The sequence below is a fragment of the Carlito syrichta genome, unplaced genomic scaffold (genome assembly GCF_000164805.1).
Source record: "Carlito syrichta isolate Samal-C Ts95f unplaced genomic scaffold, Tarsius_syrichta-2.0.1 Scaffold169078, whole genome shotgun sequence".
In the NCBI taxonomy this organism is placed as follows: domain Eukaryota; kingdom Metazoa; phylum Chordata; class Mammalia; order Primates; family Tarsiidae; genus Carlito; species Carlito syrichta.
Genome location: NW_007113174.1, coordinates 59,890 through 85,733, shown reverse-complemented (window position 1 = coordinate 85,733; position 25,844 = coordinate 59,890). Strand labels below are relative to the sequence as shown.

At 36.2% G+C, this 25,844-nt stretch overlaps 1 protein-coding gene across 4 annotated transcripts; it reads left to right on the top strand.

Moving 5' to 3' along the window:
• NT5C3A (5'-nucleotidase, cytosolic IIIA) lies at window positions 1-25,844 on the top strand. 4 transcript variants are annotated; one of them, XM_021709182.1, is made up of 11 exons: window positions 1-290; window positions 5,139-5,197; window positions 10,541-10,621; window positions 14,194-14,292; window positions 16,435-16,504; window positions 18,450-18,496; window positions 19,148-19,233; window positions 20,689-20,778; window positions 22,783-22,945; window positions 24,395-24,595; window positions 25,139-25,844. In XM_021709182.1, exons 4-11 carry the CDS (start codon window positions 14,194-14,196, stop codon window positions 25,238-25,240), a joined length of 858 nt encoding a protein of 285 aa, XP_021564857.1. In that variant the 5' UTR covers window positions 1-290; window positions 5,139-5,197; window positions 10,541-10,621; the 3' UTR covers window positions 25,241-25,844. The 4 variants fall into 4 exon arrangements, with proteins under 4 accessions (XP_021564857.1, XP_021564856.1, XP_008049386.1 ...); XM_021709181.1 differs by lacking the exon at window positions 10,541-10,621 and having other exon boundaries at window positions 5,139-5,193; XM_008051195.2 differs by lacking the exons at window positions 1-290; window positions 10,541-10,621 and having other exon boundaries at window positions 5,103-5,193.

Below are 25,844 nucleotides of genomic sequence, written 5' to 3'. Positions count from 1 at the left end.
TTTTCTTTGCAGAGCCAGATGCCTGTGATCTAGTAGCACACATTTACCTTCTCTTAACCTCCATGTAATTTCAGTTGATTAGATTTTGTGGACCGGTGACTAGCTCAGAGCTAGCAAGGCTGTGGCACAGAGCATAATAAAACAGCATGCAGCAGTACGTCACAAGGTTTTTGCATAAGGCTTAGTCAAGGCTTTTGGAACCGCCCTCAATTGCACCTTGTGCTATATTAGTACTTCTCAGACAGGAAGAATTTTCTTTTGCTGGTGTAACTCGTCCGGTTACCTTCAGGGTAAGTGTGTACAGTTCATGTAAACAGATGTGTTTCTCTTGTTAACTTTATATGATTCTTATTTGACTTTATATCTTGGTGAAATTTTGGCCTTTTAATATACAAACTTAGGAAGTAAAAAATGATCCAGTGTAAGGCATAATAACTTCTATATAATTTGTGAAGATATGAGTGCAAAACTTTGAAGTCTTAGGATTTAGATGTTATGTTGTACACATTCTAATATTAAGAACTTCTTATTTGACATGTAGATATTAAGAACAAACAAAGTACCCTCAGAAGTCTCTTTCCAAGTTGGGGGGAAACACTACTGGATTTTGTTGTTCATTCAGTTGTAATGTGATTTAATTTTGCGGATAAACACATACTAGGATTAGGAACAGTTTTTTATGACTAGAAATAAAGAATCTTTATTTAGTGCGTGAGCTTTACCCAGCACATAATAGAATGGGACTGTATTGGTATATTTTATAAATTGACAAAAGCTAGATTACTGATTTTTAACATTATATATTGAAAATTAAGATTCAAATATTTGAATACCAGTAAAAACCTAGACTATTATGGCTGAATTAGATTTTTGATAACTAAATTCTCCACATTTTATGGGATTTTTTTTTTCCCTTTAAATCTGAAAATTAGATCATTCAGCAGACCATTTCTTTAAGCAGTTTGCTTGGTTCTTATTGGCAGCCTGCAACTAAGCCCTGCATCTCTGGATATTGCTTGTCACCTATGCTGTTCTAGGACAGATTCAAGGACAGAACAACTCAGAGTGATTTGAGGACTGCCCAGTATATTATTTAGTTTCCATGTGCCTTGGTTTACTTATCTCGAAAAATTCTATTAGGTACTAGAGACAGGGAAGGTAGGAAGGATAGAGAAATAGAAATCATTTCTTTTTGTAAGTAGCCATAACATTTTACCATTTAATAAAATTGGTATAAATTGCCAATTTTTAAATAACTAGGCTTTGAAATCTTTTTTTTTCTTCTTTCCTCCTACATCTTCCTCTTCCTCTCCCACATTTTGCTATTGTTTCACTTTTGTTTTGTCTGTATCAAGAAAATTTCACTTTCCAGTTCATATTCCCCCTCCCCAGTTGAAATTCTAATGAAGGAAAATTATGTAAATGCCCCCAAGGAAAAGATTATAACCCTCCAGAAAAAAACAAATGTACAGTTTGGCTTTTCATGTGCTAATTACCCTAAGAAAGTGACATTTTAAAACCCAAGCTTAAGACAAATAGTACTGCTAGAAAAGTGTAGTAAAAATCGATTCATCATGGATGTTTAGTACTATTGCTGATAACTGTGTTCCTATTATAGTAATATATGCTTTTTCTTATGTAATATACGGTTTACCATTCACAACTTTATTAGCTTATCATTATAGTCTACATGTTTCTGAAATTATCAAAATTAAAGCAGTCTCAGCGTTTAAAACTGTATTAACAAATTTAATCTTTTTCATTTTTCTGTAAGACAGAGTCAAGTGGATCTTTTAAAGTATTCAGTTTGCATTCAGAGACTCTAAAATTTGTTTTAAAGCAAGTATTTTTTAAATGTAGACATGCTAGTCTTCCTTAATTGACTTATAATCATCCTAGAATAATATACCACGATAACTAAAATTTTCAGTCATCAAGTTTGTGCTAGTGAAATGCAGCTCTTACCTCTTGCTTCAGTCTTTAGCCTTGACCTTACATATTCCTTGTAATGGACACTGTTATAGTAAAGACCTTAACCTCAGACACAAAGTACTCAAAGTCATTATTTTCCAGTCCACATATAAATATTCCAAAGACTTTAAAGCTTTGAAACTTCCTTTGAAGAGTGTTCATCGTTCAAGGGTAGTATTTTCTATTTTTGAATGCGTCTACACTTGATGTGTTTTTTCCAGCAACTCTTCTCTTGAAGCATCTGCAACAGATGACCATTGGCAGAGTAAACCAGAACTTTATATACCAGGTGTAGGTTTACAAGCCTATTGGTTTAAAAATACCCTGCCCTAATTTTCAGTGTCTTCCTTAGAATAGTGCCAGAATGCTGACATTTACGCCTTAGTCATTACACTTTTTTTTTTTTTTTTTTTTTGTCAAGGTCTCTCTCTGTCTCCCAGACCATGGCTCACCACAGCCTCTACTTCCTGGACTCAGTGATCCTTCCACCTCAGCCTCTTGAGTAGTTGGGACTACAGGCATGCACCATTACACCCGGCTACTTTTTTTTATTTTTATTTTTTGTAGAGACAAAGTCTCACTCTGTTGTTTAGGCTGGTCTCAAACTCCTGGGTTCAAGCAATCCTCCTGTCTTGCCCTCCTAAATTGTTGGGATTACAAGTGTGAGCTACCATGCCCAGCCACACTTTGTGTATGTATGTGTTGGAGCCTCACTCTTGTCTTCCAGGCTGGAGTGCGGTGGCATGCTCACTGCCACTGCAGCCTCAACCTGCTGGGCTTAGGCGATGCTTCCACCTCACCCTTCCAAGTAGCTGGAACTACAGGCACGCACCACCACACCCAGCTAGTTTTTGGTTGCCCAGGCTGGTCTCGAACCCCTGGGTTCAGGCAATCCTCTTGCCTTGGCCTCCCAAAGTGTTGGAATTACTAGCTGAGCCACCGCCCCTGGCCCATACTTTTTTAATGATACAGATCTTGCAGTGATTTTTGTATAAGAACTGCAGTATCACTTTATGTGACATTATCTTTGAACAAAGATCAGTTCTGGTCAGATTGCCAATGAAGATTGGTAAGAATGAAAGATCTCCAGCTAAAATTTGTATAATATCCATGAATTGTTAGGTTTACTATATTTTAAATGCCCTACAGTTAGTTGGTCATTATCAAATTTCTTTGTTTTTTGTTTAAATAAAATTTGATGAAACCATCAGAAATATTATTCTTTTCTCTCAACTAAAAATGACTGCTCTGAAAAGAACCATACTTGAAGGTGGAGACTGGAGAGGAATTGTGCTACCTGATTGTGTGAGACAAAAAGATCTTAGATTCTCAGATATTAAAATGTATTTAATTCTTTGTTGGTTGAACTCTGTTTGGGGCTTTTCAAATGTCTCACAGATTATGTGGTATTTTTATGAACTCTGCTGTACTTTTCCATACTCTTTTTCCTTTCTTTTCAAGCTAATAAAATGGTTTTATTTAAATAGTGCCTTTTGAGAAATCTAGACCATTTTTCAGATATTAAACATCAAAGAAAAGCATTTAATTTATGCTTTGATTGCTATAAATGAAGAAACAGACTTGTACTGACTTCAGTTATACTTGATATCTTCTTTGTTAAAGATAATTGACTATGACACATAAATGACTATGATAAATGACTATGATAGAAAGAAGTTAGAACAAGGAAAGTTTACTTAAATTTGACTATAATCATCTAAACTAAAGACTACTAACCCCCAAGCTACCATTATAATTATATTTTGGAGATGGTGATCAAATGTTTTCTGAGTTGTATAGAGTGTGTATGCCTTAGTCTTTATACTTTTCTAATGATATAGACCTCAGTGATTTTTGTATCAGGACTGCAGTATCACTTTATATGAGATTATCTTTGAATGAAGATCAATTTTGGTCAGATTGCCAGTGAGAATTAGGAAGAATGGAAGATATTACAAGTTTACACACACACACACACACACACACACTCTCTCTCTCTCACTCTCTCTCTCTCTCTCTCTCTCTCTCTCTCTCTTCTGTAGATACTGCATTATTTCTCAGATGTGAAAAATAGCTGCTATCATCTTACTACTTGGAAATATTGTTTATTCAATTCTAAGATGCCATCAATTATGTGACCATGAACTTATTAGCGGCCTTTCTGAGGAGTGGGGAACATTTCACTATTTAATAGACTTAAAATGGGATGGGGGAGGGAGTTGGATCTTAGAATTTAACAAAATTTGATATATCTGTTGTAGCATATTTTAATTATGAATAACAGATCTATTGTCCAACTTCTGTTACTAGAGCTTAAGAAAAAGTCAGATTTTTTTCCTGTCTTTAACTAAGTTGTCCCTTTAAACAGTGCTTTGATTATAAAATGTTACTTATCTGCGGTAAAGTCAAAATAAAATCATTATAGAGCAACAGTAATAATCATCATATTATTATATATTCTATTATAATAATAACTTTCCCTAAGATTATTAAAAAGAAAAAAATTTTAGATGAGGGATATTTTTGAAACTCCCTCTTTTTGTTTGGTGAGTAGATAGATAAAAACTTCATCCAAATTCCTAAAATACTAATTCCTTTGACAAACACTGTCACATACCTAGTTTGTACCAGATACTATGCTAGATTCAAACACAATTCAGATCTTAATCATATCCTATCACAAAATTAAATGTTTTAACATAGGAAAATTTGACTTTTGTGTATTATGTTTTTCTTTACTTTGTTCTATTTATATTCCTGCATTGACTCAGTAGAGTAACAACACATAATTTTACCACATACTTCATCCTTACATGCAGAGAAAATGTTGATTAAAAATATTCTTGCAACAAAGTGGGAGTTTTTTGCAAACATGTACCTTTTCTCTCTTTATTTAGTTTTTCTTAACATCATTTACGTTATCCTTATAGGAGAACTTCAGATTCTTCATATAAAATGTTTAACCCAAAACTATGCCAGACAGAATAAAAACTTTTGCTGAGATTCCTAGAGGAAAAAAAGATGCTTGTAACAAAATTTGGTATTTAGATCATACCAAAAGTACCACCTTAGTTTGTTATTAGCGTACAGGAAGAGCCTGAAATTTATGTATGTCACGTGTGCCTTTTTTTCTCTCTTTTGCTGTGACATCACCTGGGGAAATCCAGAAGATTGGATAACCAAGAAATGACTAATCAAGAGTCTGCTGTACATATGAAAATGGTGGGTATTTGAATATCTCCAGTTCCATTTATTAATGGTGAATCTCCACCACTTTTACCTCTGTCTCTAACCAGATAATTATGGGACTGAAACTTTATACAGATCTTTCTTCACAATGCTTGACACTCAATAGAATATCTACTACTTATTTAATTGAATTTCAAATTATCTTTGAAATTTTCTTGTTGAAATCTAATGTACATCATAGTGTTTCTTGGAATATAAAATGGTTACTCTATTCCTTTTTATACAAAATTTTCTTTGCTCAGCAATAACACACTTAAACCATACAGTGTGAAAAGTATTTTATTGTAGTCTTGTGAATTTAAATGACAAGCAATTTTTTAAAAATAGAGATGAGGTCTTGCTATGTTGCCCAGGATGGTCTTGAACTCCTGGGTTCAAGCGGTCTTCCCTCCTTGGCCTCACAAAGTGTTGGAATTATAGGCGTGAGCCACTGTGTCCAGCTTTGTTTGTTTTCTAGACAAGGTCTCCTATGTTGTTCAGGCCTGTCTCAAACTCCTCTCCTCAAGTGATCCTCCCACCTTGCCTTCCCAAAGAACTAGGATTGCAAGTGTGAACCACTGCACGAAGCCCAAATTTTTAAAAAATGTTAGAGTTCTTTGCACTATATACACTAGGATGAAGTAGAAAAAATACAGTCTTTGGAATGAGAACTGGTTTCAAACCTTAGGTCATTCCTTAAATAACTGTAATATGTTTGAATGAGGGCAATAATTTTTCCTTTAAGAAATAGATCTGAAACCACCAACCTCATGTTGTTCTCATTTATACTTAATGAAAAAGTATATGTATAAAGTTAGTAATAGCACATATTAAGCACTCAGTAAAATTAATCTTCTGTATTATGTTAGTGAGTGTTTTAACCATGTAAGTAACATTTATTTGTGTGTGTAGGAAAGAAATTACATCTGCTCTCCATAGTCAAATGATAAAATCTTTAAAATGACAATTTAAAAAATCCCCTCTTTTAAAGAAGACAACTGCCCCATGGTCTCTTTATTTTGTCTTTCTATTCTTTTTGTTGTTCTTCTTCCTCTTCTCTTTTTATTTTTTTCTGCCTTCTCTTTCTCTCTAGCTTTTTTCTGGCCTATAAAAATTAGGACATGACTTAGCAAGCAAACAGCATTGTGTCACACTTTAATCAGTCTCTTATTCAACTTTCTGTCAATTAGTATATAATTGGAGTTGAAAATTGACTCAAAATGCTGATTAAGTCATCATCAGTTTAGTTATTGCTGTTAGGTTGAAGCATATGAAATTATTGTTTTTATATGTCAAATATACTTCCAATTTCATATGGTTGAACCTAGTAACATAGTCATGACTTTGTATCCATTTATGATTAGCACTTGATTCTTTGGGATTGAGCATACCAGGTATGTAGAATTAAACCACTCTAAACCTTGTTTTCTTGTTTGAGTCGATCTTTTTTTAACCAAAATGGACACAAGTAGTATAGGAATTTCCTACCATAAAAATGTGATGTTAACTGTACCCTCTGTATAATTTGTTATTAATTGGGTCCTAGACAGCTCCAGTAGGTCTCTCTTTTAGAAACAAGTAACAATATCCTTAGCGCACAGTTGTTCAGACTGTTGAAGGAAAACAAGCCAAAAGGCGATTTTTAAAAAACTATCGTTGCATTAATGATAGGTTTTTTTTACATAATTTTTACCTCAAGTTTACTTTTCTAAAAGTGTTACTAGAGCACTTATGATGACAATTCTGTAGGGTGTTGTTCTTCCTTTCTCATGATCTGGCTTCCAATCTCTCCTTCCAGACCTCTCATGAAATACTCTTCCTTGTGTACACTTAAGTCCTAGACAAACAAAGTTGTTTCTCCTTTTCCCACATTATACCCTGTACTTTGACTCCTCTCCAATCTCAGCATATGCGGTTCCTTTTTCTCTTCCAAAACCTGCTCAGTCAGCTCCTCCTCCTTTTGCTCCAGCAGAAGTAACCCTTGTTTCTTCTGTTCCTCTTAGATCTTACCTGGACATCTTGACAATGTATTATATGGTTTTCTGTATTACAGTCCACTTTAGAGAATATGCACTTTGAGTGTAAGACGTGTCTCTTATTAAAACTGTTTTATCACTTACAGATCTGCTTAACACAGTGCCTTTTGCTTAATAACTTATGTGGTGACTGAATAAAATTCATCTTAATGTGGAAATAGGCCAAATATGTGATAGGCAGGAGAGATGGTTGTCACTAAAGTTTAGTGATACATAATCTTCCAAATAAATTATAGAATCACCTCTGTGTGTAGGTAACTGTACCAGTCTGAACAAGTGGCTTTAAATCTGTGCTTTTTATGTAGTTGCCTAAAAATTATAGTGCCCACTTTTTTGTAGTGGTACAGTAATGAAGTCTTTTGTCTGTAACAAATATAAACAATGGAAAGCCAAGAAAGAATATTTTTCTGAGATCATCTGACCGAAATTCATAAGTGATTTAAACTAATAGTTATGTAAGCTGTTTCCAGAAAAATATTAATATTAATATAATATTATAGTAATTAAAAACTCACAGAAGGGCAGGCACAGTAGCTCATGCCTATAATCCAGAACTTTGGGAAGCCAAAGTGGGAGGATTGTTTGAGCCCAGGAGTTTGAGACCAGCCTGGGCAACAAAGCAAGATCTCGTCTCTACAAAAATATCAGCTGGGTGTGGAGGTACACACCTATAGCCCTGGCTACTTGGAAGGCTGAAGCAAAAAGATCGCCTGAGCCCAGGAAGTCGAGGCTGTAGTGAACCATGGCTCAAACCACTATACTCCAGACTGGGTGACAGAATGAGACGTCAAAAAAATAAAAAATAAAAAAACCCACAGAAGTGAGCATATGTATACATAAATTAAAAGTATAAGTAGGTCAGGCGTGGGAACTCATGCCTATAATCCCAACACTTTGAGAGGCCAAGGCAGGAGGATTGCTTGAGCCCAGAGTTTGAGACTAGCCTAGGCAACATCGTGTGACCACATCTCTACAAAAAAATTAGCTGGGCATGGTGGCATATGCCTGTAGTCCCAGCTATTTGGGAGGCTGGATCACTGGAGCCCAGGAACTCAAGGCTGCAGTGAGCTATGATAATGTCACTGTACTCGAGACTGGGTGACAGAGTAAGAGTCCAACTCAAAAAAAAAAAAGTGCAAGTAATTTTTTTGGTCTTTGGTTAAAATACAAATTATACTCACTATATATTGTGAATTATACTAACTCTTTTTTTTTATCTATATTTTTTATTTTAAAATGGTGGGGTACAGTTAAAGGTTAGGTATACAAATATGCATCGTTCAGGCACTCTTGTTGATAAGGGGTTTCTCCCCATCCCCAGACAGATATTGGCTACTGTTAATCCCACCTCCCTCCACCTGCCATAGTTTCCCACCACTGTCAATCCTTTTCTTATAGTATTACAATAGATGTTTAAGGTCCACTATATAGTAACTCTTAATTTATTTGTTTTGTTGCTTTCAGTTTAAGAATAACAATACATTATTGTAAATGTAATGCACTTTTAAAAAATCTAAATTTAACATTATGGTTTTGGTTTGGGTTTTTTGGGTTTTGTTTTGTTTTGTTTTTGAGTCACAATCACATTTTGTCACCCAGGCCAAACTGCAGTGGCACAATCACAGCTCACCACAGCCTTGACCTCCTGGGCTCAGGCAATCCTCCCACCTCAGCCCCCACAAATAGCTGGGACTATAGGTGTGCACCAACACACCTGTCTAATTGTTACTATCTTTTACAGAGACAAGGGCTTGTTATGTTGCCTAGGGTAATCTTGAACTTCTGGGCTCAAGCAATCTTCCTACCTTGACCTCCCAAAGTTCTGGGATGACTGGCATGAGCCACCATTATAGTTTTAAATGATAGTTTAAACAGAATTAAACTTTGAAGTTGTTGTAATCTTATCTTGGGGATTAGGCTGATCATTAGTCTGGGACATTATCATCAGATTGATGATAATGCCCCAAAATTTGGTAACTGCTATGGAGATACTCATATTTATCTTGTCCTAAGGTATCCAAAAGATATTATCAAATAGTCTAATATTGCTATTGAGTTGTGAATAAGATGGCATAACTTTGAAATCAATTTCTTTAAAAGTTATTGCTTTTTGGCTGGGCTTGGTGGCTCAGCCTGTAATCCCAGTTCTTTAGGAGGCCAAGGCGAGTGAATTGCCTGAGCCCGCTGGTTCAAGACTAGCCCAGGCAACTTGGTGAGACCTTGTCTCTACAATAAATCAAAAATTAGCTGGGCGTGGTAGCACACGCTTGTAGTTCTGGCTACTTGGAAAGCTGAAGCAGAAGGATTGCCAGAGCCCAGCAGGTCGGCGCTGGGGTGGCTGTGAGCATGCCACTGCACTCTAGCCTCGGCGACGGAATGAGACTCCAACTCAAAAAAAAAAAAATTATTGCTTTTTAAATTTGGAAGTAGACTAATAATTCAAGAGTTTATTTCATCTGTATAAATACAGTATATTAAAGATCAGTTAGAGAAATGTATTTTATGTCTTAATCATTTTTAGTGTTGATTCAGATTAAGCTCTAATCAGCTAACATATTTCTGGTTATTTTCAGGAAAACTTTGCTCCTTTCCCAACATTTTACATTATGAGCTTACTATAAAGGGAAATTGTTTTATTTTTGTTACAAATGATGGAAATTTTTAGCTCCGTATTTATTGTCCATAAAATTGTATCACAATCGAATAAAAAAGTTTTTAGACAATTCAAAATAACTTGCCCTTCAGATTCGAAGTATCATTATTTTATGTGCCACCAAACAAGTTCTATTTTTGTCCAAGAGGACTATCGAAGGAGGGAATTTGTGGAGGTAACAAAAATATGTAATGTCTTTCATCATTCTCCTACAGTGTGCTGATATACTGATACTTTGACATATTTCATACAGTAACCTTTTATTCTATTTCTTTGTCTACATTCTAAAACAGTTGAGTAAAATGCCCAATATCTCAAGTTCTTGTGAAGTATTTTTCATATACTTTAGCAACATTGTATATGTAATGTGGGGGAGGATTGTAGTATACCATACAACCCAGAGTAGATACAATAGTTATTTTTATACTTCTCACACCTATTTGCTTCACCCTGTTGTGTTCTCTGGTGAAAGTCACTGCTCTTTGATCTGTCATTCCTGCTATTTCACTCCCGTGCTATTTGGGTATTCACTACTTATTTATCTGAAAATGAATGACTGTATGTTACACAAGAGCTACCAGTACTTCCAGCCACTAGTTCGTGTTCATCCATAGTGATTTAGAATTGACCAATATTACAGTTGTTAACCTAGCAGAAACCAACCTACTTTGAATTGGTCTTGGTGCTATTCTCCTGTCAATTATCTGAATCTTGAGGTTGTGATTTGCTTGAGGCAGGATGTCTTACTCAGTGTGGACACACTGAAATAAAATATTTAATTTTTTTGGTGAAAATATAGTCGGGGACAGATACCTGTGTTGCTTTTACTATAATGGGTTGGTTATTGAATCAAGCATATGCTGATTACTATGCATCTGCCAGTTGAGGCTGAGGTAAGAACAGAATTTAGTTGTTAAGAGATAAATTTACCAACTGAGCTATTTGGGTTTTTTTGTTTTGTTTTGTTTTGTTTTGTTTTTGAGTTGGAGTCTCACTCCATCACCCAGCTGGAGTGCAGTGGCACGCTCCCGGCCACCGCAGCCTTGACCTGCTGGACTCAGGTGATCCTTCTGCCTCAGCCTTCCAAGTAGCCGGAACTACAGGCGTGTGCTATCACGCTTAGCTAGTTTTTTGATTTATTGTAGAGATGAGGTCTCACCATGTTGTCTTGGCTGGTCTCAAACCCGCAGGCTTAGGCAATCCTCTTACCTCGGCCTCCCAAAGTGCTGGGATCAGCTGAGGTATTTGTAAGTGAGCTACAAAAGTGAAATTTCAAAACAACAATGGTCCCTAAAATTCAGCAAGAGAACAGTGTAAGTACTGCTCATTATTATATTCCCAGCATCTAGAAAGTAGACACATGGTAAACACATCTGGCATAAAGTAGACACATGGTAAACATTGATTAGACAAGCAAATGGATTATTGAATTTTTAAAAAAAGGAATGTGGGAAGAAATGCCCATTTGTCTTTCTCATCTTTTGAAAAATCACAAATATTTAGATAACCTTTAATCCATTGAAAGTTGTCCAGTCAAGTTAAAAGGATCACTGTACCAAGGTTAGGTAGATTGCAGATTATCCTATTTAAATATGACTTTTAGCCCAGGCGCGGTGACTCAACCTGTAATCCCAGCACTTTGGGAGGCCGAGGCAAGAGGATTGCCTAAGCCCAGGGTTTTGAGATCAGCTTGGGTAACATGGTGAGACGTCGTCTGTACAATAAATCAAATAATTAGCCGGGCGTGATAGTGCGCACCTGTAGTTCCAACAACTTGGAAGGCTGAGGTGGAAGGATCGCCTCAGCCCAGCAGGTTGGGGCTGTGGTAACCATGAGTGTGCCACTGCACTCCAGCCTGGGTAACAGAGTGAGACTCCAACTCAAGAAAATATATATATGACTTTTATAAATTAAGTGTATTATAGGTCTAGGTCTTTCATTCATGGAGAAAAGTCTAATGTTAGTACCTCTGTTTCCTGTATACTTTTGTTACCATTTTCCAGTCTTTTGAAAACATTCTAAACCTTTTCGAATTTTTCTACTCTTGTCTGCTGTGTAGGAGCAACATGGGACCTGACAGACTTACCTGGGCAGACTCTCTTATAGCAAAGACATATGGTGTAGAGAATTTTTCATAACCATGTCTGTAACTCACATGATATACGTTAATATTGGCAATAACAATAACATACCCAGAATAAAAGCATATATAGAAATAAAGATTATCTAGTACAAACCAGCATAGAGCTTGGATTTGAGCTACTATTATTATCTATACTGCATAACTGACTATAAAACAATTCATAATTTTCTTCTCCCAGTTATACTGTACATATGCTGTAAGAGCACTTTGCTACGGATAAAAGCAAGAAATAATACTTGACATTAAATTTTTGAGACCCTGAAGTCTTCATAAACCAGCCTAGTAGCAGCCTAAACCAAGTGGTCTAATACTTTTTTTTTTGGAGGTGAGGGTCTCACTATGTTGCCCAGGCTGATCTCAAACTCTTGGGTTCAAGTGATCTTCCCACGTTAGCCTCCCCAGTAGCTGGGATTGCAGGCATGTACCACTACACAGCGCAGTACTTTTTCATAGTTATCTTAATTTGGAATAAATCTACTGTAAAATTTATGCTAAGAACAATACTTTATTTGGGACACAGTACAATAAGAAGGAACAAAGATCTTGAAGCAACTTTTCAGCTTTAACGTATTTTAAATGTATTTTAATTATCTTTATAAAGACAAACTTTTGAGGAATAATCATGTAATATTTATTTCATTTTTGCTCAGAAACTTTTTTTTATACATATTTGAAATTTTTTATTTTTCTAAATACCAACAATGCTATTTTGCTAAAGTTACAATTTTGGAATATGAACTGGGCCTCAAACCACCCCCAGCCCTTCTGTAACCTCAAACTGTTGGGCTCAAGCAGTCCTCCAGCCTCAGCCTCCCAAGTAGCTGGGACTATAGGCAAGTGCCACCATGCCTGAGTAATTTTTTTATTTTTGGGGAAGACAGGGTCTCACTGTGTTGTCTAGGCTGCTCTCAAACTCCTGGCCTCAAGTGATGCTCCCTCCTCAGCCTCCCAAAGCCACGTCATCACAAGTGTGAGCAACCATGCCCAGACCTAAAAATATTTTTTATGTATTTTATATGTCATAGTAATAATTTTTAAAAGCCAGATGTACAAGTATATAATGAGAATGAGATAAAACTATGTATATATACGTACATGCTTGTAATCACAGAAATGAAACCAATAGAAAATAAATTTAAACATTTACTTGTTTATCTTCAAGTAGTAGGACTGCAACCTATTTTAATTTTTTTGTATTTTTATGGTAAGCATGCATAACTTTTATAATTAGAAAAATTGCACTTTCTGATAAAGTAATAGATTAGAAATTTAGTTTAGTCTTAATCTCCTTGATGGAAACTACTGCATTACTTTTATAATTAGAAAAATTACCAGGCGCAGTGGCTTACGCCTATAATCCCAGCACTTTGGGAGGCCAAATTGAGAGGATTGCCTGAGCCCACGAGTTTGAGACCAACCTGGGCAACTTGGTGAGACCTTATCTCTAAAAAACTAAGCCAGGTGTAGTGGGGCATGCCTGTAGTTCCAGCTACTTGGAAAGCTGAGGCAGAAGGATCGCCTGAGCCCAGCAGGTCAAGGCTGAGGTGGCCATGAGTGTGCCACTGCACTCCAGACTGGGCAACAGAGTGAGACTCCAATTTAACTCAAAAATAGGAAAAAAAAACCCCCAAAAAGTTATATTTTGTGATAAAGTAATTGAATTATAAATGCAATTTTATCTTAATCTCCTTGACAGAAACTACTAAATTTTGTGTGTTTAAACGGTAATTTGATAATTTGGCTTGCTTTTTTAAGGTAATGCCTCAACATTTTGATTGACTGATTGAGTTGAAGTCTCACTCCCTTGCCCAGGCTGGAGTGCAGTAGCACACTCACGGCCACCCCAGCGTCAACCTGCTGGACTCTTGCGATCCTTCGGCCTCAGGCTTCCAAGTAGCTGGGACTACAGGCATGCACTACTACACCTGGCTAATTTTTTGATTTATTGTGGAGACGAGGTCTTACCATGTTGCCCAGACTGGTCTCGAACCCGTGGGCTCAGGCAGTCCTCTTGTCTCGGCCCTGAAAAGTGCTGGGATTACAGGCTTGAGTCACCACTCCTGGTCTTGCTATCTCCAATTAATATAAACTTCTGCTTGGTATGGATGGAACCTGGGAAAGAGGAATTTTAAATAGTTAATTAATAACCTTTTACTTTTTAGATGCCAGAATTCCAGAAGAGTTCAGTTCGCATCAAGAACCCAACAAAAGTAGAAGAAATTATCTGTGGTCTTATAAAAGGAGGAGCTGCCAAACTTCAGGTAAATAATTACCAAGAAGCCTTTATTCTTAAGCAGACTTATTCATCTCCTATTTTGATAAAATCGGAATAAAGTAACTTTAGATAGACAATTTTTGCCTGTCCTTTAGAGATGTGAAATCTAAAAACACTAGGGATTGTTCTAAATACATAGAATCCCTATTGGAAAAACAAACAAAAATTAATAATCTTGAGATAAACTTAGGTTTTCATTAGTATTAAGTATTAAGCTAACTAATACTGTGCATAATTATTAAACCATTTTAAGACTAATACTTAAAAATGTATAGTTTGAAGTTTCTCTTCCTTGTTTTAAATAAATTATAGTAGTTTAAATTAGGATGTAACCTTATTAAGAGGATGATTGAGTTTTTTTTTTTTAATCTTTTTTTTTTTAAGTTAGAAAGCAGGAATTATTGAGAGGACAGAAAAGCTCCCACAGCAGGAGAGAACCTGAAGGGGTTGCTCCCCAAAATTCTATTTTTAAAGGAATGTTCTAAATGTAAATTAAACCAACAATCTGGATATTCAATTTAAAAAGTATTCCTTATTTTAAACATTTTCTTTTCTTTTTTTTTTTTTGAGTTGGAATCTCACTCTGTCATGCAGTGGCATGCTCACAGCCACCACAGCCTCGACTTGCTGGGCTCAGGTGATCCTTCTGCCTCAGCTTTCCAAGTATCTGGAACTACAGGCATGTACCACCACATCCAGCTAATTTTTAAAATTTGTTATAGAGACGAGGTCTCACCAAGTTGCCCAGGCTGGTCTCAAACCCCTGGGCTCAGGTAATCTTGCCTTCACCTCCCAGAGTGCTGGGATTACAGGTGTGAGCCACCGCACCCAGCTTAAATTTTTCTAAATAATAAGGTTTAACCCAATTTTCTAAGTTTCAAGAGCTGGCAAGCTATTTTCATGTGTCATTCATTCATCAATATAGAGTACCTTAAATAAGCAAGTCTAGTATGTAACAATGTCTAAACTAAGAGCTTCTTTTAGTTTAATTGCTTCCACTACATTTTTATACATTGACCAAGTTGATTGAAATTATGCACTGTTTTATCTCTAGTGAGAGGAGTAACCTTTTCAACTGCAATTGTAAATTTCTATACTAATTAATCATACTTTTTTAAATTTCTCGATTGATACATTATAGTTGTACATATTTATGGAGAACATGTGATATTTTGACACAACCATACAATGTGTAATGATCAAATCAGGGTGCTTGGAATATCCACTATCCCAAACATTTATTATTTGTGTTGGGAACATTCCAAATCTTCTATCTATTTTGAAGTATATAATAACATATTGTTTACTGTACTCACCCTATTTATTATGTTATTGAATGCTAGAATTTATTGCTTCTATCTAACTGTATTTTTTTTTAATCTCACTCTGTCACCAGGCTGGAGGGCAGTGGCACAAGGACAGTTCACTGCAGCCTCAACCTTCTGGGCTTAGGCAATCCTTCCATCTCAGCCTCCCAAGTAGCTGGGATTACTGGAGTGTGCTACCAGGCCCAGCTAATTTTTTTATTTTTATAGAGATGTGGTCTCACTATGTTGCCCAGGCTGGTCTTAAACTCCTGGGCTCAAGCAATCCTCTCACTTCAGCCTCCCAAAGTCAGGAATTACAGGCATGAGCCACTGTGCTCAGCCAATATTTTTGTAACCATTAACCACCTTCTTTTCATCCATCCCACCCTCCTACCCTTCACAGCCCCATGTAACCATCATGCTAATCTCTACCTCCATGAGATCAACTTTTAGCTCTCACATATGAGTGAGAACATGTGATATTTTTCTTTCTGTGCCTCACTTAACATAATGACCTCCAGGCTCATCTATGTTGCTATAAATGACAATATTTCTTTTTTATGGCTGAATAATTAATCAGTTTTATTGGTAACAACACTAGGGCATTTAAGATAGCGCCTTGTAGTTAAAGTCATTCCCAGGACTTTATAAATGAACTACATGAGAAAACACAGTATAGAGAGAATAACCTACAATAGGGAACAGGGACTTAGCACAATCCCTTGCATCTAGGAAAGTGTGCAGTAAGCATTTGAATAGCATACGGAAATTCTGGCCATGGTGGCTATATTTATATAATGCCTTTCTCCTTTTTCTTACAGGTAATAACAGACTTTGATATGACACTTAGTAGATTTTCCTACAAAGGGAAAAGATGCCCAACATGTCATAGTAAGTGTGGTATTCTGAAACAAATTTATCAGTGTATGTAATCGTTATTTTAAGATCCTTGTTTCTTTTATTAACTGTGAGATGATTGAGTTTTAAAGGTTCTTTTTGGACATTGAAAGTGAGGGAACCTGCTTTTTCTTATTATAGCTTGAGGATTTGTTTTTCCCCCGTGTTACATAATGGCTATTTTCATATATGGTTTAGTAGCAAAAGGAATGGAGATTTCTGAAATATTTCTTGCCAAATATGATGTTAATTATTGAGGAAATACTTAAATTGGTTTGAAACTTTGGGTTAACCTAGAGAAACAACATTTATCAAATACTCTGTTTTCTAGAACTTTTATCCAATTTTTGTGTATGTATAAATTACGTAAATCATAAGTTATTAAATAAGTCTCAAGTTAAATTGTGTTGCTAGGATAATATACCTTTTTTTGTTTTTCAATCTGGCAGTGAGTTTCTAAAATAACACTCTTCAACCTAACAAGGAAACAATGAAATAAGCCCCCTCATTTATTTTTAGCACATGTATAAATTGAAAAATCATTTTAATAATTTATATTTTAAAACTGCTAAAAGTCTTCATACCCTTTGTCCTGGTCATTTCTCTTTCAAGAATTTCTAAGCAAGTAACCCCAAAGGCAGGGGAAAAGCAAGCTTTATTTATAAAAATAATGGTAACTAAGCTCAACATAAAATTTTTTCTAATATCAAATGCATAAAAGCAACCTAAAAATGTTAACATTGCAGAAATGGTATAAATTCTGTCCTACTCACATACTAGAGATTTTGATTACATGGAAAAATACAGACTACAATATGAAATGAAAAAAAAAATCCTAAATTATAGATTTGGTATGATTGCTTATCTAATTGATATATATAAAACTTTAAGAATGAAATGAAATATAATACTATACTATTATAATATTAGTGATTTATTATTGAATGGTAAAACTATTAATAATTTTTGTTTTCCTCTTTACAGTGATCTATAGGTTCCAGGGTTTTTTTTTCCTTTCTTTTTTTTTTTTTTGAGTTGGAGCCTCACTCTGTCGCCCAGGCTGGAGTGCAGTGGCACACTCATGGCCACCCCAGTGTCGACCTGCTGGGCTCCAGCGATCCTTCCACCTCAGCCTTCCAAGTAGCTGGAACTACAGGCGCGCGCTACCATGCCTAACTAGTTTTTTATTATTGTAGAGACAAGGTCTTGCCAAGTTGCCTAGTCTGGTCTCGAACCTGCAGTCTCATGCAATCCACTCACCTTGGCCTCCCAAAGTGCTGAGATTACAGGCTGAGCCACCGAGCTCAGCCTTTTTTTTCTCAAATAGGAATCTCACTGTCACCCAGCTAGAGTGCAGTGGCACAATCATGGCTCATTGCAGCCTCAGCCTATTGAGCTCATGTGATCCTTCTGCCTCAGCCTCCCAAGTAACTGGGACAACAGGCATTGTGCCACCACACACAGCTAATTTTTTTATTTTTTGGTCTCGCTGTATTGTCTAGGCTGGTCTTGAACTCCTGGGCTCAAGCAGTCCTCCTACCTCAGCCTTCCAAAGTGCTGGGATTACAGGCATGAACCACTGTGCCTGATCTGTATTTTCCAGATTTTTTTATTAAGTATTTGTTATCTTAATAAGAAGAACGTTTATTTCAAATATATACTTCTTGCTTTTATTTAATTAAAAAAGAGAAAATGGTAACAATACAGTGTTTGAAGGCAGTGGATTTTCTGACTCAGTGGTATAAGTGAGCACTTAATCTCAGATTTTAACACCATTGGCTTCTCTAGCAGTACCATGTGAATTATACCACTGAAACCAAAAGTTGTAACAACCACATTAGCTGACTAGGCATTTAAACTTAAAAGTAACAAATTATTCATGATAGCGGTAGCATCAAACAGTATTTCTTTTCATGCCTGTTTTGCTTTCTTTCTTTAGATGTCATTGACAACTGTAAGCTGGTTACAGATGAATGTCGGAAAAAGGTAAATACTAACATTAGTCCAGAGTTGCTCAAAGACTTCAATATTCTTTTTGCCTGAGAATTTCTTCAGGTGCATTCATACAAGAATTGATGAAAGTGATTATAGCCATACCTGACACATAGTAAGTACTCAGTAAAAATTAGATTTATTGTATGAATACACATTTGCAGCATATTTTAAAGATAACTTAGATTGGAAACTTTTAAATGATTACCAAAAGACTCTGGTATCCCAATAACTGGAAACTAAAACAAAAGGGCTTTGACTTTACATAGGTTTTGCTCCCTTAAACTGATCAGGAAAATGCTCAGTACTTTAAGTGTTTGTCTATATCTTAACAAAATACCACTTAAAATGCAAATAAATTATAAACTTTTATATGAACACTAAAGTTTTTTTGTCATGATAATCTGATTATTACTTGGTCACTGAATTGCTCACCTGAAAGAACCAAAAAAAGGTAGCTTTTTGCAGGTATATTTAATTACATGTAAACTGAGATCAACAAATATCTCCTTAATCAATTGGTATATCAGCTCAATTTATAAAGCAGTTTATGGAAATCTTGTTTACAATATTTAGCTTTCTATAAAACTAAGAGGATTAATTGTAGTTCTGTAATCTTTATGATAAAATTATTTTTTTTCCTAGTTATTGCAGTTAAAGGAAAAATATTACGCTATTGAAATTGATCCTGTTCTTAGCGTAGAAGAGAAGTATCCTTATATGGTAGAATGGTAAGTGTATATTGAGCACTGGGAAGATTACAAATGAATAAAATAGCATTATAGTTGCAACTGATGGTTTGTTTTCCCCCTGCATTATATATAGATTCATAAATTATACAATGAGGTAGAGTAGTGAATTAAATATAACACAGTGAATTCTAATTCTCTAATCACTCTAACAGTCTAGAATTTGTTTTTTAGTTCATTTAAGATGAAGTTCAGTAGGAATAAATTTTAAATCCTGAAAAAGTATATGTACAAGATGTAACTTAATTTGTAAATAAAAAGAATTAGGATTAAATTGACTCTGAGCTCACTTGGAGCTAGCAGATGACATGGTTACCAAGAAATAGGCTTCTGTTGTTGATTGCCTTAATCAAAATTGCGTGTTCCAAGCAGACCACACTGAAAGCTCATGTTAGGTTCTGGAATAATGCTGTTAAGAGAAATCTGGACAAACTTAAAAGAGTCAGAGGAGTCCGCCAGGATGATCAGAGGAATCTGAGCCATCCCATTTGAGGAACATTTCAACAAATACAAAATGCTTTGATTTAACAAGCAACAACTTGTTTTAAAATCTTAAGAGACCTGGAATGATATGTGTCTTCATTATCCCATTACCTAATAAAGTACACTACATGCTTCAGTGTGTATGGTATTCAATGTTGAAAAGATATTAGAGTTTACATGCCTTTAGCAGCAGAACTGAAACCAGCTTGGAAGGCTTAAGAATATTGATTTCAGCATGTTAAAAGAAAAGACTGTCTAGCAATTAAGAGTTTCCTGGCAATGTAGTAAGTTTCCCTGGGAGAATGAGCTCACTGACATGGAAGCTGACCCAGGCAGAAATGAGGGTCACTTAGGAATATGAGAGGGGTATTTTCAGGTATCAGGTGAAGAGTTCTTTTTTTCTTTTCTTTTTTTAGCTGTTTGAATAGTTGCAGTGTGTAAGAATTAGGTTCTAAAGGCCCATTATACTGAGGCGCTGTGATTATAGTGTTTTGTTCATAATTACAAAGTCAGCCAGCCTCTTGTATAACACTTTCCATAACAAGAATTTTCTCTCTTGCTTACTTCAGTATGTAGGCATTTCATGAAAATATCAACTACAAACAGATAAGAAATGGCTTTGCTCTACTTCTTATTGCAATCAGAGAAATGACTATGCCTTCCTAGGATGGATTGACTTCTTGTCTGTAGACTGAGGAAAGGTTTACAGCTAGTTTCCTTTCATTACCTTATTAACATATTTAAACTGAGCCCGAGTTTGGGAGAACTGGGAAATGCAGTAAGAACATACATATTCTTTTAGACACATGAGGTATTCATTAGTGATGAATTTGAATCTCTAAAATGTAAATCCAAATATAATGAATAAAACTCATTTTCCCACACTGAAGAATGCTTTGTAATAAAGATAATAGTTTCAATTTGCTTAATTTATACTATTTTTTTAAACTCCAGGTATACTAAATCACATGGTTTGCTTGTTGAACAAGCTTTACCAAAAGCTAAACTTAAAGAAATTGTGGCAGAATCTGATGTTATGCTCAAGTAAGTTTCTTGGGTGTTTTTTGTTGTTATTGTTTACAGACTTGAACTATTATTACATATGTGTTCAATTGTATATTTTTATTAAGGTATACAGTATTCTATCCAAAATATGCTACCTATGTCATAAAATAGATAGGGGTAAGATAAGGAATTTAGAATGACATATTAGATCTTGGTGTAGGCACTAGGATCCTTATGAGATATAAGTATTGTATTTCCTTTCTCCAGATTAAACATTTCTGGACTAACTTATACATTTTTTCTTTTTCTTTTTTTTTTTTTTGAGTTGGAGTCTCACTCCATTGCCCAGACTGGAGTGCAGTGGCACGCTCATGGCCACCCCAGTGTCGACCTGCTGGGCTCTGGCAATCCTTCCACCTCAGCCTTCCAAGTAGCTGGATCTACAGGCGCATGCTACCATGCCTGGCTAATTTTTTGATTTATTGTAGAGACTAGATCTCACCAAGTTGCCCGGGCTGTTCTCAAACCCATGGGCTCAGGCAACCTTCTCACCTTGGCCTCCCAAAGTGCTGGGATTACAGGCTTGAGCCACTGCGCCCAGCCATAAATTTTTTAAACCAAACCCATTAAAAAAATGATTAGCAAAATACTTATCTGCAAGACAAATATGAAAGGAATGTATAAATTAAATTGAAAAGGATTTAGCTAAGTATTCTATTTCTAAGTTTACATGAATCTACTTCCTGAATTGTCAGACTTAAAGCTAGTTCTAGGAAATATTAATGTGTTTGAGCACATAATTAAAATATTTGTAATGCATGCATAAGATACAGGAGGCCATAAGCTTATCTTCAATACTGTTTTACCACTTCTTAAAAGTCTCACCTCATTGGGCAAATATGGATGATGCTGAATTTTAAGGTGATGACCTCTAAGGAAGAAAGTATTAAATTGTCAGAGTGCAAACAGCTAGCAAGTCTCTCATTCCTTTTGGCAGCAACAGCTTTATGTAACCTATTGCCCAGGAAGAGTAAAAAAACAGTTTGATGATCTTAGGAAGGAGAGGTGCTACATGTAGAGAATGCAGCTGCGTTCTTGCCAGCTTTCTTTACAAGAGAGCAGATGATCAGCGTGGCCAGCAGGTGGCCTTTCGCCTCATCCGAAGTGGGATTTTCAAAGTGTGACTTTGTTTTTTGTTTTTAAAAATTTCATTTTAGAGACAGGGTTTTGCTGTGTTTCCCAGGCTGAACGTGAACTCCTGGGTTGAAGCGATCCTTCCTCCTCAGCCTCCTAAGTTGCTGGGACTACAGGCACATGCCACCACACCTATTTTTAAATGGTGTAAATTGTGAACTGTAGGCTTATATTCGTATCGATATGAGTCTAAAGCATCTAGTTTGAGTCTAAAAACCTGTAGTTTGTACTGTTAAAATTGATTAAAGGAAGGTTAAAAAGCTGAAAAACTTTGTAGTAGTATAGAAATCAACAACAACCCTCCTGGGCAATTTTTTTTTTTAGTCAGTCTCACTTTGTTGCCCAGGCTGTTGTGCAGTGGCACACTCACGGCCCCCCTGGCATTGGACTGCTGGGCTCAGGTAATCCTTCTGCCTCAGCCTTCCAAGTAGCTGTGACTACAGACCCGTGCTACCATGCCTGGCTAATTTTTTTATTTATTGTGGAGATGAGATCTTGCCAATTTGCCCAGGTCATTCTCGAACCCAAGGGCTTAGCCTTCCAAGTAACCGGAACTACAGGTGTGCACCACCACGTCTGGCTAATTTTTTGATGTGTTGTAGAGACAAGGTCTTACCAAGTTGCCTGGGCCGGTCAACGAACCCCTGAACTCAGACAGTCCTCTTGCCTTGTCCTCCCACAGCGCTGGGATTACAGGCTTGAACCACTGCACCTGGCCGGGCAGTATTTTTGAATTAGAATATAAGTGAGCCATAGCATTAGGTAAAAAATATTTCACTTTTAAAACTTGTCAGTGAAATGGAGCTGTATCTTCCTCTTTACCAATCAGTTTGTACCTCCATCTTGCAGGGAAGGCTATGAGAATTTCTTTGATAAGCTCCAAGAATACAATATCCCGTTGTTCATATTTTCGGCTGGCATTGGTGATGTACTAGAAGAGATTATCAGTCAAGCTGGTGTTTATTATCCAAATGTTAAAGTCGTGTCCAACTTCATGGATTTTGATGAAAATGTAAGAGTATCAGATCATTCTTTTTATTTTAAAGATATGGAGTACAATGAGGGTTGGATATGAAAATGTTCATTATGCAGGTACCCTTGTTGATGAGGTGTGACCCCCCCCTTCCCTGACAGATCATTCTTTTTCATTACTTTTAAAATATTGTAATCATATTCATTTACTTGTTATGATTTAATGTATATTCATTAAATTAGGCTAGGTTGATTTGATTGGCTTACCATGGGGGTCCTCACTTTCCCAGGGTTAATATCCATATTTTTATATAGATAGATAGATAGATAGATTTTTTTTTTTTTTTTTTTTTTTTTTTGAGTTGGAGTCTCTCTCTGTCACCCAGGCTAGAGTGCAGTGATATGCTCACGGGTCACCCCAGTGTCGACCTGCTGGGCTCCAGCCATCCTTCCACCTCAGCCTTCCAAGTAGCCGAAACTACAGGCACACACTACCACACTCGTCTGATTTTTTTGATTTTATTATAGAGATGAGGTCTCACCATGTTGCCCAGGCTGGTCTTGAACCCGCGGGCTCAGGCAGTCCTCTTGCCTTGGCCTCCCAAAGTACTGGGATTACAGGCTTGAGCCACCGCGCCTGGCTTTTTTTTTTTTTTTTTGAGTTGGAGTCTCACTCTGTCGCCCAGGCTGGAGTACAGTGGCACACTCATGGCCACCCCAGCGTCCACCTGCCGGGCTCCAGCAGTTCATCCACCTCAGCCTCCCAAGTAGCTGGAACTACAGGTGTGTGCTACCATGTCCAGTTAATTTTTGATTTATTGTAGAGACGAGGTCTGACCAAGTTGCCCGGGCTGGCAAACCCACAGTCTCAGGCAATCCACTCAGCCTCGGCCTCCCAAAGTGCTGAGATTACAGGCTGAGCCACCGAGCCTGGCCAATATCCATATTTTATTTTATTTTATTTTTTCCCCCTACCCCACCTTCTCAATCTCCCTCCCTAATATCCATATTATTTTAGAAACAATATACTCTTTTTAAGCTTTCATTCTTCAAGCTATAAACTAGTAATGAAATTAGTAAAACTTCTTTTAAAGTAATTTAATGCACCAGCTCTGAAGACTTAACATTCGTAGTCGGAAAAAAAGAATTGAATTAGAACTGACATTATTTGAACAAGGTTTTCTAATCAAGACAGTGTATAATGAAATACATAAAATGGAATCTTTAAGTTAGGAACAAAATGAAAAGTGAAAATTGAGTTTTCCACTCAGTTTTACCACTTCAAGGAGTCTCTAATAAGTCATCTATTTCTCAGAGCCCTTCTTACCTCTAATCAATGCGATGACCTCAGTACTTTGAGACCCCTGGTGTCAAACATAAATTTACAAATATGATGAAATAATAGTGACACCTGTTGAAAGCTCTAAAATATGAAAATTCAGCAGGATTTTCAAAACCTATTATTTTACAAGATTTTTATTTTTAATAGGGGGTGCTCAAAGGATTTAAAGGAGAACTAATTCATGTATTTAACAAACATGATGGTGCCTTGAGGAATACAGGCTATTTCAATCAACTAAAAGACAATAGCAACATAATTTTGCTGGGAGACTCCCAAGGAGACTTAAGAATGGCGGATGGAGTAGCCAATGTTGAACACATTCTGAAAATTGGATATCTAAATGATAGAGTAAGTATACAAATCTGTAATTTACTTTTCTTCTAAGATTATGTTCGGATGAAACTTCATAGGTAATTCTTGCCAAAGGTGCCTGGGAAAGTAGTCATCTTCGAGGCTTTTGATTGTTCTTTACCCCTTTACTTTGGTGAGGATGAAAGGGATGTCTGTGCAGATGATTGCTGCACGTGTTGGGGAAGGGAGGGTATGTGCTCGTGCTCTATGGGAGGCTCTCTGTCCTCTCCCCAGTAGATCCTGGGAAGCACTCCTCAGTCATGAGAGTTAAAAATGTCCCAAGACACTGCCAGACGTTCCTTGGACAAATCACTGGACTGGAGAGAGATCATTTTGGGGAGAAAAGCTACAGTGTGGAAACATTTCTGTCCATAGGTCTTCAAAGGTTGAAAGTATTTCTTCATTTCAAAGGTTTTTTGAAAGTGAATTTAATTTACTACATTTTGTCTAACAGATCTAACATAACAATGAGATTCATACTGAAATTATTTGATTCTTCTTCCCATATGTTAATTTTATTTTTGTTCTTCTCTTGAATAGGTGGATGAGCTTTTAGAAAAGTATATGGACTCTTATGATATTGTTTTAGTACAAGATGAATCATTGGAGGCAGTCAACTCTATTTTACAGAAGATTCTATAAACAGGCAGTCTTCAAGAAGACCTCTGTCCCATGGATGCAATTGATGCAAGAACTGCTCATCTGTTCATCTTGCTGAAAGACTCTTATTTATAATATATCCTTATTCTCGAAGTTTTCCCTTTACATGAACTGAAGTGTTTTCAGACATGTTGAATCCATCAACTGGAAGCTCCTTTTTCTCCACCTCTCTCGATACACTCCTCATCATATTTTTTAACAATTTTAAAAACAAAATCTTAAATCCAAAATTAGAAAAATAACTCCCTACTTTTCCAAAGTGAATTTTGTAGTTTGATGTTATGCAGTTTTTGAGGAGTCTTTTTACACTGGGAACATTTGTAGAAATTTTAAAAGTTTTGTGCAATGGTGAAATACGCATGGTTTTAAGTATTGCCATTTTTGTAATTTGGGTTATTATTGCTGATGGTATCTCTTGAAATTGTGTTAGGTATGGTTATTTTGCTGGGGAAAATCAGTATTTACCAGAAAAGACTGGCACTTCATGTTGAAAAAATACTACTGGTGTCCACAATGTCACTTATCATTACGAAACATTCTGTATTGAAAGCACTGATAATAAATATGAAATGAAAAGCCTTTTTAA